Here is a 17,361-nt window from a genome sequence, read left to right as displayed (position 1 = left end):
AGACAGTGTCTTGGGGGAAAAGCTAGGTGGGACTCCCGTTTACCTGGAGCATGGCCCTAAATCTTCTAGTTCATTTCGTACAGGGCTTAGAAATGTTAATTTTGGGGGGAAAGGCATGTTTTCTCCATCTCTGGTTTCCTCCTTCCCCATCTCAAACTGTTGCCTGCTGCGCAACCCCGTACCTGCGGAAGAGGTATGCCGTGGGGATGTCTTCCTGATTTTCTTTGAGTAATCACAGACCCACTGTTCACAGCATTGGCCGGTCATCTTAATGTGCCTGGGGTTGGGGCACCAGACGAGGGGTGGCTTGGAATCGGTACACAGAGGTATACACCCCACCGCCCCATTGATGCACGTGCAGTTGTATTTACAGTTGGGTTGGAATGACTCGCCGTTCTTGTAGCGGATCCCATTGAGGAGACAGCCCACGCCGACTATTTCTGCAAAGGGGGGACAAGAAAAGGGGGTAAGCCAAGTGGAGAGGGGAGGTAGAGAAACATTTGGCTCACATCTGTGAAAATTCTCAGTCATCCAGGTGAGGTTATCTGGAAGTTGAGTTGTGGCAACTGGACTTCTTAATTGTTAGGTTGAAACACTTCACTACTCATCCAAGTAAGTAGAAGTCCAGAAGTCTCAGAAAGAAAGAAGTCCAGTTGCCATGACTCAACCTCCAGATTTGGCTCACAGTAAGAACCTGCTGGATAGACTAGTGGTTTAAGTCCTTGGTTGGGAGTTCAATTCCCCACTGTGTCTCCTTGACAAGAGCTGGACTTGATGATCTGTAGGGTCCCTGCCAACAGTGCAGTTCTAAAAATAATAATAATAATAATAATAATAATAATAATAATAATAATAATAATAATAATAATAATAATAATAATAATAATAATAATAATAATAATAATAATAATAATAATAATAATAATAATAATAATAATAATAATAATAATAATTATTATTATTATTATTATTATTATTATTATTATTATTATTATTATTATTATTATTATTAGATGCTCAGGATGACTGGGCTCATGGGTTAGATGGGATTGGCCCAGGATGTTTTCCTGCCTGAGGCAAAGGGCAATATAACACCCCAAGCTTTCTTGTTATTTTTGGACAATAGATTCCAGATTCCCTAGCCATCGAACCAGAATTCCCATCACTAGCCAGGCTGTTTGGGGAGGGGGATTGAGATTCTGGATATAATAGTGACTTTTGTGGACTACACCCTTGTCAAGCTCCAATGGCACCAAAGATGTGACAAATACCAACAGAACTTCTCATCTTTGCTCATTTTTACAAGCTTTACAACTAGATAAGAAATACAGCAGACAGCCAAGATTCTGCACTTCTGCTGAGAGTGAGACACAAAGGCTTTCATGCTGGGTCTCCATACTTTGCACAGAACGATTTCTCCCTTGCTTTCTCTAATATTGTAATAAACAACCAACTGAAGGCCTTAAAATGTCAAGTATCCTTAAAATTAAGGAGTGGCCTTCCAAGTTTTGCATGGAGTGTTAGGGCATTATCACACGGAAAATCATCATTACAATTGCAGGCCACACCTTGTATGTAGAGGGAAGAATGTGTTGATCCTTTGGCCTGGCCTTTACAGCCCTAGATGGCACCTCCTGCTTTCCTTGTCTTGCAGTTTAACCTTATGGATAGGATCTTCTACCATGACTGAAGGTTGTTCTCTAGTTGAGGTGTTGCATCATAAGCTCCAGGGGGGGCGTTTTGTCCTCTGAGGAAGGATCATGGCTGGGTATCCAGGAAAAATATTGCAGTGATTCCCAAACTTGGGTAACCCTGGTGTTCTTGGACAACATGTCCCAGAAATCCTGGCCAGCACATCTGGTGGCATAGGCTTCTGGGAGTTGCAGTCCAAGAACACCTGGGCTATCCAAGGCTGAGAACCACCGTGGTTGAGCAACCACCCCTAAGGCATCTTACTTGAGTGCTTTACAAATCAAGAAAGGAGTTCTTCAGAGCAACCTCACACAGCCATCTTCTTGAAGGTATCTGGGACGCTTCCCTCCTGGAAGCAGCCGATTGGCCCATCTGTGTTTGTAGCCAATCAGTCAACTGTCTTAGCAACGGCATCCAAGTTGAAGTGAACACAAGTGATGGCTCTCCTGGAAAGATTCCATGCTTATAGAAACTCTTTTCTTCAGACCCTGTTTTCTACACTAAGAAATGCTAGCAGAAGGGGTGGGGCAGCACACTCTCCTCCTGTATGTTGTCTAGTCATAGTGAGTAGCACCTAAATCAGAACTCAGAACCTCACTTTTTAAGAGGAACTCTTGATCTTACTCATTACCTCTGGGAAGCGGCTTTGATTTTTATCATTGTTTTGATTACACAATTTATTGTGCCCCATGTTGTTAGCCTGTTGTGTAATAATTGTCAGCAGGCTACAGATTACTATCTGGATCCTTCTAGTGGTCAATTTTGATACTGCGTCCTGTAAATATTTATAAACAAAACAACAACAAGTCTTTGAACTGTAGAACTGGAAGGGACTCATATAGATAATCAAGTCCAGTCCCTATGAAGGAGTTATAGGGAGGAACTGAAATGCTCTGACTTTGTGGCCAGATACCTAGACCAGTGAGCAATTCAGCACATTATTAACCACCCCCAAATTAACTAGTAAAAGACAACACTGTTACTTGAGACAAATAAATTCCGTTGGCTGGACCGAATAGGGCCTATGCAGAGAACCAATAGAAGCAAATGATAAAAACTCATTTTGATGGTCTGTTAAGAGGATGAAGAGAGCTGTGGTAGATCAAGCTGATGTCCAGATTCTGTTAACTATGAACCGATGATTTCAAGATCCTTGTTATCCCAGACCATTGTGGTTCTTCATCTTTAAATCAGAACTCAACTGGAGAGCCCTTCAAAAGGAGAACACTCTCAAAAATGTCCTTCTACCAGCTCTTCAAATGGAGGACTGCCCATCCTATCCCAAGGACATTTGGCCAACCTGCCCTGTGGCCAAGAGGACAGGAAGTTTTGGTGACTGTCCCTGAAGAATATAATTTTTCTGAACTTTGGCAAGTGGCAGAGAAAACAAACCTGGGCAAAATTTTGTTCAGGAAAACCTTCAAGTGGTTTGAACAGCTGTGTCGAAATGGAGAGCTGGGAATTCAGGTGAACTCTCTGGGCTCGAGAAGAGAAACAAACACAACCTTTTCCAGTTTCAAGTTCATGAAAGTTTGCACAAATGTATACAGTAGACACCGGGTGGTTTATTATTATTTTTTTTCCCAGATAAAAACTCTTCTACATTAAAAAACACACTCACACACACAACCCACCATAATGCTTGCAGAGCAGACAAAAATTAGGATTAGGTCAGATGCTGCCATTTCTCTGCATCTCACAAACAAAACTGCAAACTGGAGTGAGATGGGGCGTGTGTGTGTGTGTGTGTGTGTGTGTGTGTGTGTGTGTGTGTGTGTGTGTGTGTGTGTGTGTGTGTGTGTGTGTGTGTGTGTGTGTGTGTGTGTGTGTGTGTGTGTGTGTGTGTGTTGTTGTTGTTGATTTTGCTTTTAAATCAGCCTGGAAAAAATTTCCCCTCAAATGAAACCTTGTTACAAGAAGATCTGTGTGCATGGTTTCCCCTCAGCCTGGTCAATATTGTGAAAGGCTCTGAAGTAAAACAAAGTCTTCACTAGACCTTATTTGACGCACACTGGAGAGTGTGGAGTGAAATCTGAAACTAGACAAGTTGAGAACCTGAATTTTCTGGAACAATAAGTAACAAAGACTTTAAACTGATGTTAACTACCAAAGATCCTAAGACATGTGGCACCAGTTTCACCGAAAGGAGAGAAGACTAGAGACGATCACAGACATATTTAATCAGTGATGTTCATGTTCATCAAAACTGTTCTTAGCAAAAATACAGTCTGATGACCCAGACCTATTTGGGGTGCAGTATCCAAGTACGATTTGTGGCTGAGGAAACACAAAACAGGTCCTGATTACAGAGGGTCCCCATTCAGTAAATGGGGACTTACAATCCAAAATTCTATATGTGGAGACAGATCTACTTCTGGTCCACATCTCTTTGAGTCAAATGGCACAATATGCTTATTATAATAGAAGTGCTCCCCCTAGTGATTAAACATGTTTGTTACTGCATTTCCTCACCTATGTGTCTTGCATTTAACGTGTGCTGATTTGTGATTGATCACTGGAAAGTAAACTTGGGTTTAATTTGCAAATCTGATTGGCGAAGCACATACCTCTGGGGAAATCCTGTTGTGAGGAAAAGATGGATTAATTGTAGGGAATACACATTCCTCATAATATGTACCTTAACCTTTTTGCTTAAGTTTCCCCATAGTGGCTGAAATCCTGTTGCTCACTGCAATGAGTTGCACTAGGGCAGGCCCACTGAATCAGAAGGAACTGAGCAAGCCAATTCCTCCATAGGTTCCTCTGATTCAAATGGGCTTCTCTAGTTGTGACTTGCTATGCTAAAGTATGACACAACTAGATTGGGCCAATTTGAATGAATTTAACTTACAGAGGAGTTGACTAACCAAATCCCCACTGATTCAATGGGCTTATTCTAGTGTGACTTACTACACTTGGCAACAGGATTTCAGCCACTGTGTACCATACGGTATTATTCTGTGATTTATTTAGGTTTTAAAGTTACAATGTTTGAACAATGGGGGATTATAAGAGGCCCAGCATATTGGGCATTGTGATCAGCAAACTTGCTAAGGAACGTCCACAGATAAAGACTCAGAGTTTCTCCCTTTGACCTCAAACCAGTTGCAGCAATTTAGCAGGAGACTCAACCCAGTTTTTCAGCAGAATGACCCCTTTCCTGCTTAAATTTTGAAACCCCTGCTTTTGTTGCTGGCTATTGGTTTTGTAAGATGTGGAAATAACTGCAAGAATGCCATCTGCACTTATGTACAACTAAAAAGAATATTATGGTGTTTCATAATGTCATACTAACCAATGTATTGAAGGCTTCCTACATGTCTATTTCAGCTGAATTGATTTATTAGTATTCTCAGGCTGAATTTAACCAGATTGAGTGATGCTTCTCCTGCAAGGTTTGCTTGCAACACCTTAGATTTGAGTTACACGCAACTTACAGTTTTAGCAAAACTTTGCATTCAATCCTATCTTATGCATACTTTCTTTAAAGTTAAGTCCACTAAATGCAGTGACACTGCTCTTGAGTAAGTGTGTATAAGACTGGAGTCAGAGTTATGTTAAAAAGATTCAAGGAAAATAAAGCACACTCTTTTAAATCAGCTGCTTGAATTGGGCAAGATTTATTTTGCACCAAAGACCTGGCTGATCTTGCTAGCCACAATCAAAACAAAGTGAAAAGAAGGAGGAAATATCGTAAATAAGGTTGCAAAGTTCAAATAATTTGCAACAGATGAAATGAACTCTATGGCAAAGTGCTTTCCTTTCATTTAGCCATCTTTGCATAGGTTTATTTTGCCAATAATTTTGCCAAGGAAAACAGAAATGAAATTTGGCTGGAAGAAAGCAAGCAGAAGGAAGGAGAGCGACTTTGAAACAAAAAGTCCCCGTGTTAGAACTGTTGCAGAGTCTTGAATTTCTGCTTAAACCTCCTTTGTTAGACAGCAGAAGGACAGAGAGTTACAAAAGCTTCAAGGTTCCCTAATAAGCCACCCTTTTTCATTCACTGGCACTTACAGTTCCGATAATGCAAAAACGAAAAAAGCAAGGCGTGCTGCTTATATACTGCCCCATAGTGCTTCAAGCACTCTTTCGGCAGTTTACAAGTTAATTATGCAGGCTACACATTGCCCTCCACCCCCAAGCAAGTTGAGTACTCATTTTATTCACCTGGGAAGGATAGAAGGCTGAGTCAACCTTGAGCCGGCTACCTGGGATTGAATCCCAGGTCATGAGCACAGTTTTGGCTGCAGTACAGCCGTTCAACCACTGTGCCACGAGGCTCTTCCACTGAGGTACTCACCCTATTAGTAGCAGAAAGAAGCGAAACATTTCCTTGCTCACAGTTGGAAACAGCAAACAGCAAAATAACTTAGCAAACTGCTTCCAATAGATTAAGACAGAGAAAAAAAGGAACACAGGCCAGAGAGGGCAGGACTCTCTTTTGAATTCAGAGGTCCGTGCTGGATCGATCAACAGCCATCTCAGCCCAGAAACGTCCCTCCCACCCAAAACACGCTATGGGTAACATGTGAAGACTCCAGCAAATAGAAGGGAGAATCGGGAGATATGGATGGATGCAAGAAGAGACTGGAGGCACCTTCAGATAGTGCAAAAATGTATGGACAATACATCACTTACGTGCACACACTCCTATTTCGTACCTAGGTCTGTCTCTGCTGTAGTCGCAGTAAAGGCCCCGGTGGACGTCACAAACGTCGGCCTCGGTGCAGTTCTCTCCTGCCTGCTTGGCACACATCTTGCAGCAGTCACAGCCGTCCGTGAGCAGGCTGATGCCCGTCGGGCATACGGGGACCACCTCGGGGCACTGGCATGGCCACTTACAGTACTGTTTCCGGGTGTAAGCCTCAGTCGCCGCGGAGGTGGCAGGGGGCAACATGGTTGCGGTGGTGGTCAGGTTGGTTGGAGGGGTGGTGGAGTTCTGGGAAGTGGCCTTTGGAAAAGAAAGCACATCAGAAAAAAGGGCATTAGGATCATGGGGAATCCAGTGGCTGATTGATCAAGTCTTCTGCGAAGTCTCTGCCCCCCTCCCCCCGTGCACCTTGCTTATCAAGTTTATCCACACATTCGGCAATAAAGCAACACCATTGGGCCAATGTCATGTTACTTGACAAATGAAATTAAGACGTTAGGGGTCCATTTGTGCCCCTTGGTTTGCTGTGCGATTTTTTTTTTTAATGGCCCTGTACTCTAGTGGAGTCATCAGCTTGGATTTTCAAGGGAGGCGGGGGGAATAATTAGCTAGATCATTCTGTCTGCCTACATCTCTGATCTTCAGCTTCCTCTCAACAGGTCACGACAATTTCTGATGGGTTTCCATTGCTCATTCCTCTGAGAGGCTTATTCTTGTCCTGCCTTTAGCCAACTCCTGAGAGAAAGTCCTCTTCACACCTGCTGGGAGTTCCTCTGTATTTCCTCTGAATCATATCTATCCAGTTTCCCAGTAGCAGACACCGTGAACAATACTGGAGTGCTCATAATCAGAGGAGCAAGACTAGGCTGGCTTTTTGTGACCCAGTCCGTCCATTAGTGAACCAACATCTGTATTGATTTGGGATTTATTTATTTTTCAAAGTTACTTTCTAGGATCCGCAGTTATCATGGGTGTGCTTTGCTCTTCTTGTCTCCTCCCTTAAAATCCTCCAACTGTAATGCCAGATTTACCCTGTACAACTTTAGGTTTCATGCAAGTGGATCGTTATGGTTCCCAATGGAATAACGAACAAGCTTCACTTCTGCAGCTTAGAAAGTCAACATCTCCAGCTGCAGGGCAGGAGAATCCAACAATTCCCTTTCTTGATGGCACGTGACCTCAATTTAGAGGTAGTTGGTGCATTCTATCAAAGCATCTCATCCATTTTTGAAGGTCATAAGCCAAGCAAAGGCCATGTAGAAAATTACTCTGCAATTCCTCTCAGTTCCTTTTGATCACTGAAGACTACAGTACTTTGACCTGGCTTGTCTCTAAATAAGAGAAAAGAAAATTTATTCTTCTACTGTTTCACTACAGAGTTCAGGTGATCCGAGTGAGAATATATTTATTTGTTTTATTTTTATTTTATTGGATTTCTATCCCGCCCATCTAAACCAAAGGTCTACTCTGTGCAATATACATGTGCAGACATGCAGATGGGACATGCATGCCATCTCCCCCTCTAGTGCCATATTTAGGAGAAAGGCGGCATGTAAGCAAGTAAGTAAAAAAAAAGTAAATGAATGAATGAATGGATATTTTTGTGTAGAAAGTGAACATTAAAATATACAAGAGCAGGCAATTTTCACTTCTTTCCCTTTTCTTATGGCACCACCTAGTGGTTCCAAAATACCCCTTTTCAGCTACAGGTCCATGATGCAATTTTCCTTCCTGCACGCAGTTGATAAAGATTGGAATATAACACAGAACAAATCACAACCACCTTTTAAGAACAGCAGCAGAGCAGCAGCCCACCGATAACACACCACCCCCATGAAAGTAACCTTTATGCTAAATTCAGAATTATACACTGCAGACTGGCACCAGAGACGAGACACCAAAAAACTAAGTATACACAGAAAAGGGAAGACATACAAAGAGAACTCTCTCTCTCTCTCTCTCTCTCTCTCTCTCTCTCTCTCTCTCTCTCTCTCTCTCTCTCTGTGTGTGTGTGTGTGTGTGTGTGTGTGTGTGTGTGTGTGTGTGTGTGTGTGAGAGAGAGAGAGAGAGAGAGAGAGAGAGAGAGAAATAGCAACCTGATACCCTTATGATGCTTTGGACATTGTCTCTCATCAGTTTTAACATAGATAATGGTGAGGGATTATGTAATGCAACACATCTACCAAGGACCAAATTGGGGGGGGGGGGAGGGTTTATGTGATCTCTCTCTCTCTCTCTCTCTCTCTCTCTCTCTCTGTGTGTGTGTGTGTGTGTGTGTGTGTGTGTGTGCATGTGCGTGCATAGATATTATAGAAGAGTGAAAAAGTGAGTGTAAGGATAAAAAACTGATGCACAATTTTTTTCTCATTCACTCAGTATGCAAGAACCCAAGGTTAATTCAATTAAGGCAAATGGTAGTTAATCTAGGACAGGCAAAAGTAAGGAATTCGTTACACATCCTGTAGTTAAACTGGAATTTGCTACCACAAAGCATACTAATAGCCACCAACATGGATGGCTTTAAAAGGGATAATAACAAAATTTCTATGGGATCACCTTATCAGTCACTATAAGGAGTGCTGCAGTGCTCCATTTAGAAATAATGGTTTCTTAACCATGATAGCCCTCACGGCCAGTTCTCTCCTGAAACAAAAGTCAAAAATTTGCACAAATTCAGCCAATTGGATCCATCCTTACCAACAAATGAGTTCGAACAGATTTGTTTCTACCAGGAACAGGTCTTTTGTAAAACTAATGACTCTTTATTGCCTATTTGAGACCAAACTACCCTCAAGTTCTTTGCACCACAAGAGGGATAATTTGCAACTAGAGCTGAATAAGAATGTGTGATAGTAGCTGAGCACCAACGTTTGTGACAAATAATCTGAACTAGTAAGTAGTGAGAGAAAGACAGCCACCAGCCAGGTAGTGTTAAGTATCTCCTCCTTTCCGTCTTTCCAAGTAACAACTCATTAATGTATAGGTTGCTGTTCTTAGACCCTATTTCCTTCCTGTTTCTTCTACAAAATACTGATCTTTCTTTCTTTCTTTCTTTCTTTCTTTCTTTCTTTCTTTCTTTCTTTCTTTCTTTCTTTCTTTCTTTCTTTCTTTCTTTCTTTCTTTCTTTCTTTCTTTCTTATACAGCTCTGTGTAAATTAAGTGTTTTCCTTGCATTTAGTTCTGAGTGAATTCCTAAAACCAATGAAGTGTAAGTTTTCCCTTTCAGTTCTAGCTCCCAGACTATTCTTTTTCTTTTAATAGGTTCAAAGGTAGCACTAAGCCACTCTGCTCTGCTACTACAAACTCTCACTGTTTTCTTACAACAGACAGGGGGGATGGCCCAAAAAGGGACTACACTGCTGAACACACCAGAGATTCGGAATTGGGACCCGTTAGACGCCAAAAGGTGTCTCATCTTGAACCTGGTCTACATGAATAAAAGAAAAAGCTACTACAGTAGGACCATCTTGTCCACATGATCAGTATTTGCTGGTTCCCTTATTCACAATCTGAAAATATTAATATTATTAAAAGAAAAATCCAAGAAATACCTATTTCTAAAGATGAAATTGCCAGAACGGGCCACTAGAAGGTGACAGAGACCATGCTATGTATAGTATTTCTATAGAAATATCAACAACAACAAAACTAAGGTCATGGCCAATGTTCCCGTCACCTCCAGGCAAATAGAAAGGGAAGGAATGGAGGCCATGACAGATTTTACCTTCTTTGGCTCCATGATCACTGCAGATGGTGACAGCAGCCACGGAAATAAAAGACGCCTGCTTCTTGGGAGGAAAGCAATGACAAAACCTAGACAGCATCTTAAAAAGCAGGGACATCATCTTGCCAACGAAAGTCTGCATAGTCAAACTTATGGTTTTTCCAGAAGTGATGTGTGGCAGTGAGAGCTGGACCATAAAGAAGGATGACCGCCGAAGAACTGATGCTTTTGAGTTGTGGTGCTGGAAGAGGCTCTTGAGAGTCTCCTGGACTGCAAGGAGATCAAACCTATCCATTCTGAAGAAAATCAACCCTGAGTGCTCACTGGAAGGACAGATCCTGAAGCTGAGGCTCCAGTACTTTGGCCATCTCAGGAGAAGAGAAGACTCCCTGGAAAAAGACCTTGATGTTGGGAAAGTGTGAAGGCAAGAGGAGAAGGGGATGATAGAGGACGAGATGGTTGGACAGGGTCATCGAAGCCACCAACATGAATTTGGCCAAACTCCGGGAGGCAGTGGAAGACAGGAGGGCCTGGTGTGCTCTGGTCCATGGGGTCACGAAGAGTTGGACACAACTTAACAACGAAATAACAAAGAGAAATATATTTCCATGGTGTCATTACTAGAGTTGACCACTAGAGAGAGGAAGAGACCATGCTATGTACAGCATTCACTATTAAAATAGTGTCCACTGTAATCTTCATTTTTTCAGCATTTGCAGGGGGAGACATTTGGAACTGGTTCTCCTATTGATATGAGAGTCTACTGTACTGAATAACTAGGAGTGTTTCTACGTTACACAGCTGTAGCAGTTTCATTCCATTTGAACTTTGAATTCTCCCCCAGAGAGCACTATTGCTGGATCCTCAAATACAACACGGAATTCTGAGTATCTCAGCAAACTACAGACCCCAGGATTCCATAGGACAGAGCTGCGGTAGTTAAAAGTGTCACTGAACTGCTGCTAACACTATAATGTAGACACACTGTGTAGGAATCCTTCAGGGTGGTCATTTCCTTAAACTTAGCAAACAGAAAGGAATGTAAGTTTATGTTACTCATATTTTTTGAATGCAAAATCAATGCCAAATGCTTTAAAAACATTTAATGGATTGTCCTACGGGGACCAAGATAACTGATTAGAAAGAATTGTTATTTTTAACTGACACGCAATTCCAATTTCCAGTTGCATCATGCAGTGATAATGTCTGTGGGAACTATGTGGCAAAGTCAGAAGTCAGCAGCGGGTTGTTGGTGTTTTGTTTTTTTAATATTAGAGATTCCAAAATATATGGAATTAAAATGAGAAAACGAAGGACCACATACATTCCTTCTGGCTAACATGCTGCTTAGTTTGGCACCCACCCTTAGAACCTCAACATTCTTGTACGTTTGCCCAGAAAAGCCACAGTTTCGTTGTCAATGTCTTCTTTTTCTGTTCAGTCAGGCAGAAAAAATTCACTGTTGAAAAGGAAGAAGTGAGAGAGAGAAAGAGAGAATGAGAGAGAGAGAGAGAGAAACATTGGAGGTTCTTTACTTAGCAGTGTTCCATTAAAGATCTGAGGTGTATAGATTTACGGAAGCAAAAGCATTGTTCACTGCTTTCCATTTCCCCAAAAGCAGGATGTTCCAGAACAGATTTCAAATTCAGTTTGACATGTGGGGGAGGAAGGCTGCGCGTAGGAGGTGGGTATTTATTTTCCTTCTCCAACAACAAAGTATTTTGCAAGCTTATGGCACTTTTTGGTAAGTGATTTGAAGATGCACAGGTGGACGAAGCAGAAAAGACTTCCCTAATGATTGCCCAGTGTGTTAGGTTTGGGCCCTTACCAGGTCTCAGGCCACCGTCTGGAGCTCTAAGGGACAAATTTACTTTTCTGGGTCTCCAGACAGGGAGACTAAGCCCAGGGCAAGCAGTGATGGGGAAGGAAAAACTTTGGTTTGTTTTTGTTGTTTTGTTTTGTTTTTATTTTGTTTATGATGGAGTTTTTAAAAACTGGGTGCCGACTTTTATCCATCCTCAGCTGGCACCTTGCTTACCGTATCAGCACAAAGGTATTAGTAACATATGTTGTGCTTACTTCCCTCTTAGCCCTTGCCTGTCGCACCTCTGTGACATCACAAATGGCCTCCTCTATGACATTACAAAGACCCACCTCGCCCATCATCTCTGACTAATCGTAAAACTAGTCTCCCTTTTTGCTGCCTTGTTTAGAAACAAGAAGGTGCCTCCATGGATTCAATCCCACTGTGCTGGCCTTTGAAGCATTTTTCAATACTCAAGGCTGGGAGCTTTAAAAAAGTAATGTTTCTGGACTACAGTTCCAAGAATCCCTTATGCTTTGCTGCCACCTTCTAACATCTGCTGCTGGAAGGGACCACTTCACTCTGTCTAACGGTTGGGCCGGCTCAGACTTCTTTCATGGCTGAATGAAAAACTGAACCTGGATCCCCCAAATGTCATTCTAACTGTTTAACTACTACACCACACTGTCCCACCAAACTCTCGGACAGCGTTCAGTGTCAACAAGAAGGCTGTGCAAAACCTGTCACTGGAGAACTCCTTTTTTGGCTTGTCATCACAAAAGGATATAGTGTAGAACAGTAAAATATGAATGGCATGTTGACAGCTTCAGACAAGTCATAAGAGCTTGTACAGAGCCTGGACTGCAAATCATGCGGGGCTTTCCAAGATGGCACACCCAGTTGTTAGGAGAATCTTATTTTTAATGTGGTTGGAGAATTTCCTCTCCAATCCTTAGCAAGGAGAGGCTTGTAGCTTAAGGCCAACACAATGCCTCCCGTTATTTGCCAATGATGCCTCAAAGACAGGAGCAATAATACTAATGGCTAATTCAGCAAAAACACACAGAAGACTTGGGGATTCATCAGGCTGACACAGATCTCTTGCTTTCACCTCCCATTCGAAATTAGTGGCATTCCTGCTACTATCTCTACAAACCACATCAACAATATGATCCTCTGCCCTGTGATGGCAGTGTTCAGCCAGAGCCTTGCCCACGATGTCTGGTTTTGAGCCTGTCTCTGTCTATTGGAGACTATGAGGGAGGTGGATGTTTGTGATGTCATAGCAGTGGGACAAGAAACAGTTCTTAATGTGGTTGGAAGCAACACCCCCAGTGCCTGTTAAGGGTGCACTCAGATCTTAAAATCAATCTCGTAAAGCAAAACCCAAGCTCTTTCTTTCTCCAGCAATGCTGGCCTGAGATTTCTCATCATGCCTGGAGACCTGGAGAATAACAAAAGCCCCCTTGGACTCCAGACTGTGGCCTGGAAGCTGGAAAACAGAAGTCAGAGATATGGCACTAAGTTGGGTGCTTTCTAACATTACTTGGCAATTTAATTCGTGTTGAATTTACTTCTTTAAAAAAATCAGCAGTCCTGCTGTGGTGTTAGTTGGGCATGGAAGAATTCAGGGAATGAAAGCTGTTGCTGGGTGACAGGATCATGATGAGCTGCAGAATATAATAAAGTTCTTTTCTCCACCTCTTGAGTGTGAATGCAATGCAAGTGGTCTGCCTCTCGGTGTAGCTGGTGCCCAAGCCAAGACACCTTTAGGACCTCCTTTCCTTATCTGCCTCCATCGCTTACTGTTTCCTTCTCCATCCTTTGCTTTCCCCTTTCCTCATTTTGTTGGATTTTTAGTTCCTCTGGAATAATTCTACCATTAAACAAAGCAGTGGGTTGCATGGAAAAGTTATTTTTTTTTTTGTCTACAACTCACAGAATTTCTCAGCCAGTTTCTCGTGTGTAGCGAATGGTTTGCTATAAGTTGAGAGTGAAGATGATGGATATGTTTGCGATACAGAGCACTGGATAGGCAGTGTATTCTTCTAAAGAGTTCAATTTCATGGACACTCACAAAGGAGAATGTGTTTCTTTGTAATTTTTTTTAAAGAAACAGGTCATGCAAACTGCAAGGTGTTACTTCTAGCAGGCAGAACGCATGGCAAGCACTGCTTTGCAAAACAGTGCGCTGTTCCAAGTTTTCCCCAGGAAATACATTCTAGGATCAGGCATGCTCCTCCAAAAGCAAGCCCTACCCAAGAAAGGAGGTTTAGCAAGCCAGAATTTTAACCCCACAATTGCTACCTTAACTTGTCAACTTGGGTAAAAGGTGCAAGTTGAGACTGCAAGCTTTGATGAGATGATAAATGAAGCACTGAAACATCAGTGCATAACAGGAAAAAGAAGAATCTCCACCATTCATTTCTATGGGGAGATCACAAGTAGAGTGTTTAGAGACACTATATAATACAAACACTGCATAAATGGGAAAAGAAGACATCAGAAACAAACCCAGGCTTACATTGTCCCCGTAAGGAGCTCAGTGGACAAAAGTCATCCATCTACATTTGTCCAGCATGTATTAGGCATTCTTCAGTCTCGAGAAACTATGGTAATGTGCTCTGTATGGAGGGCTTGGAACAGCATCTAGTGTGGCTGAGAAGGACAATTCGAGAGTGACAATCCCTTCCATACTGAAGACAAATACAATCTGTCCCCTGTCCAGCACCCTGATTTTCCTGGTTTCGTGACTGCCTCTTTGCCTCGGCCTGCTGGACAAGGGTCTCTTCAAAATGGGAGAGGCCGTGATGCACCACCTGCCTCCAGGCTGAACACTCAGATGTCAGGATTTCCCCTCTGTTGAGGTCCATTCCTAAGGCCTTCAGATCCCTCTTGTAGATGTCCTTGTATCGCAGTTGTGGTCTCCCTCTGGGGTGATTTCCCTGCACTAATTCTCCATACAGGAGATATTTTGGAATCCGACCATCAGCCATTCTCACAACATGCCCAAGCCAACATAGGCATCCTTGTTTCAGTAATGTATACATGCTAAAAATTCCAGCTCATTCTAGGACTACATCAAATTCAAAGTGTTGACGCTTACGTACAAAGCCCTAAATGGTTTAGGGCCTCGATACTTGGCGGAACGCCTTCTACCACCAAGATCTACCCGTGTCACTCGCGCAAGCCAGGAGGTGAGGCTGAGGAGCCTAACGCCGAGGGAGGCCCGGAAGGAAAAGACAAGAAATCGGGCCTTCTTGGCGGTGGCTCCTCACCTCTGGAACAACCTTCCCCCTGATATTCGTGCGGCCCCCTCACTGGGTATTTTCAAAAAGCAATTAAAAACATTGATGTTTCGGCAGGCCTTCCCTCCTAGTTAATTCCTGATCCCCTTCTCTTTTCTTTCCTAATGTTTTAACCCAATTGTTGAAAGTTTTCTTTTACGTAATTCTGTTGTTTTTATTGTGGTATTCCATGTTGTAAGCCGCCTAGAGTGGTCTATCGACTAGATAGGCGGGATATAAAATAAATAAATAAATAAATAAATAAATAAATAAATAAATACTCTATTTGGAACTTTGTCCTGCCAGGTGATATCAAAAATCTGTCAGAGACAATGCATATGGAATGTGTCCAGCATGAATTCACTTTGAAAACCAGAGGGTCTAAGAATTGCTGTCTTTGTCAGATGTGTTTTTAGTTAAGGTGTGTAGGTGGAGCACATACAGTTGTATCAACCAGCAAGTGTATCTTGAAATCAGGTTCTTACAACTGTCCTTCCTCTAACCTCATGAAGAACATGGAGTATGAGATCTGAGCAAAGACACCAACCCCAGGAAAGTCAGCAACAATTTGGTGAGATTTATCTTGTGGACCTACTGCAAAGGACAGTATTGTGGCTTTTAGATTCCACTCATGACTCCAAGAAACATGTTCACAGCTGAAGCATAGCGCAATTTTGGTTCCCTGCTGCAAATATAGATTTTACACAGGCTGCAGTGTACATTCAGATAATCCCCCAAATTCTCCCATGTGTCCAGAACAGAGTTTGGAAGGAACTAATCACAAGTAATTTAGCTTGTCTGTTACTGGTTACTTTTTTGATTATAAGTAATGGGACTAATAATTATAAGTATAATGGACATAATCCTGTTGGCATATGTTACCCTGCAAAATTTTAGTGATATCAGCTGTAGCTATTTCAGCCATGGTTATTTCAGTGGACTTAAAAGTTTCTCACCCCTCCTCCACCAGGTTCTGGATCTTAAGGGATCCCCTTAACCCTAGGAAACTTTTGGAAGCTGTGGAATCAGGGAAGGGGGGAATGATTTTAACCACTGCTACCAAATCCAGTTCCAGAGTGTAATGAATAGCATCTGCAATAACTTGAAATAAGGAAAAGTGGTTTCTTTTAAAATTACATTTTAAAGGCATTTGGGGGGCATTTAGATGGGATGTTTCAAGGTATTGTGCTCTTCTCTTGTCAATCCTAAGTGCCCAAGGAAGAATTCCTGAATTTTGCCTCTTCCATTTTTATAAATAATCTTCTAGAGTGCAATATTAGGATGTTTGTCTAGACCAAACCTAAGCAGAGTTAGGAATTAGGGTGTGTATGCAGAAGTGAGAGAAGAAGGATACCACACTGTCAGATTGTCTTATATTCTAGAAACCCAGAGATGAAAGCTGCATCTTCATCAACCTTTTAGATTTGGGCCCTGTTTCTGTATGTAAGGGATCACAATAATATAGAGCCTATCTCAGGAAATGAAGACGTGTCAGGGTTTTGAGAAGAAGAAAATCTAGCCAAAGTTCAAATACTTGGCAAATTCTCCATGGCTTGGAACAAAAGTGCGCTGCATGCTAATTTATTGAGATTCGTGCTGTTTCCTTTATAAATTCCTTTTAAAAACTCCTTAAAAATGAAGGAAGCAGTTGTTATTGTTGGGAAATTACCCCAAACTAGGGCAGCACAGCAGTTTTGTGAATGCATGTTTGCAACCCAGCTAAAGAGGTTTCAGGGATCTTGCAGCACAACAACAACAAAAGACTTACAACACTCTTTTTTTTCCTGAACCAGACGGCATCAATTCATTGAGTTCCATCCAGGCTTATTTATACGGACTAGAGATGGGGACAAAGTGCCATTTTGGTAATTTGTCTTGGTTCAAGTTTGACAACCCATAAATGACGAATTGCCCCCAGTGACCCAATGAATAACGAATCAATTCGTCATTTGTCGGGTCTTTCCCCCCTTTCCCTCCTCTTGCTATGCCCTGGGGCATAGCAAGAGGAGGGAAAGCAGGGATCAAAGCGATCATGCAGTGCTCTGATCCCTTTCCCCCTTCCCTTGCTAAGCCCCACAGAGCTTAACAAGAAGAGGGAAAGCAGGGATCAAAGTGATTCCACAGTGGCTGGGGGAAGTCCTTTGATCCCTCTTTGATCCCTTTCCTTCTCTTCCTATGCCATTGGGGATAGAAAAAAGAGGGG

At 42.3% G+C, this 17,361-nt stretch overlaps 1 protein-coding gene across 1 annotated transcript in view; it reads right to left on the bottom strand.

Moving 5' to 3' along the window:
• Window positions 1-17,361, bottom strand: part of CCN4 (cellular communication network factor 4) — a 35,260-nt gene that overhangs the window by 6,852 nt on the left and 11,047 nt on the right. Inside the window, exons 2-3 of the mRNA XM_020806404.3 lie at window positions 6,331-6,643; window positions 183-440 (exon numbers count right to left, since the gene is read on the bottom strand). Of these exons, the coding sequence (XP_020662063.3) occupies window positions 183-440; window positions 6,331-6,643 (571 nt within the window). The remainder of the gene's footprint in view (window positions 1-182; window positions 441-6,330; window positions 6,644-17,361) is intronic.

The sequence above is a fragment of the Pogona vitticeps genome, chromosome 4, assembly GCF_051106095.1.
Source record: "Pogona vitticeps strain Pit_001003342236 chromosome 4, PviZW2.1, whole genome shotgun sequence".
Lineage (NCBI taxonomy): Eukaryota > Metazoa > Chordata > Lepidosauria > Squamata > Agamidae > Pogona > Pogona vitticeps.
The sequence above is the reverse complement of the archived record's forward strand: the minus strand, read 5'-3'. Positions and strand labels throughout refer to the sequence as shown.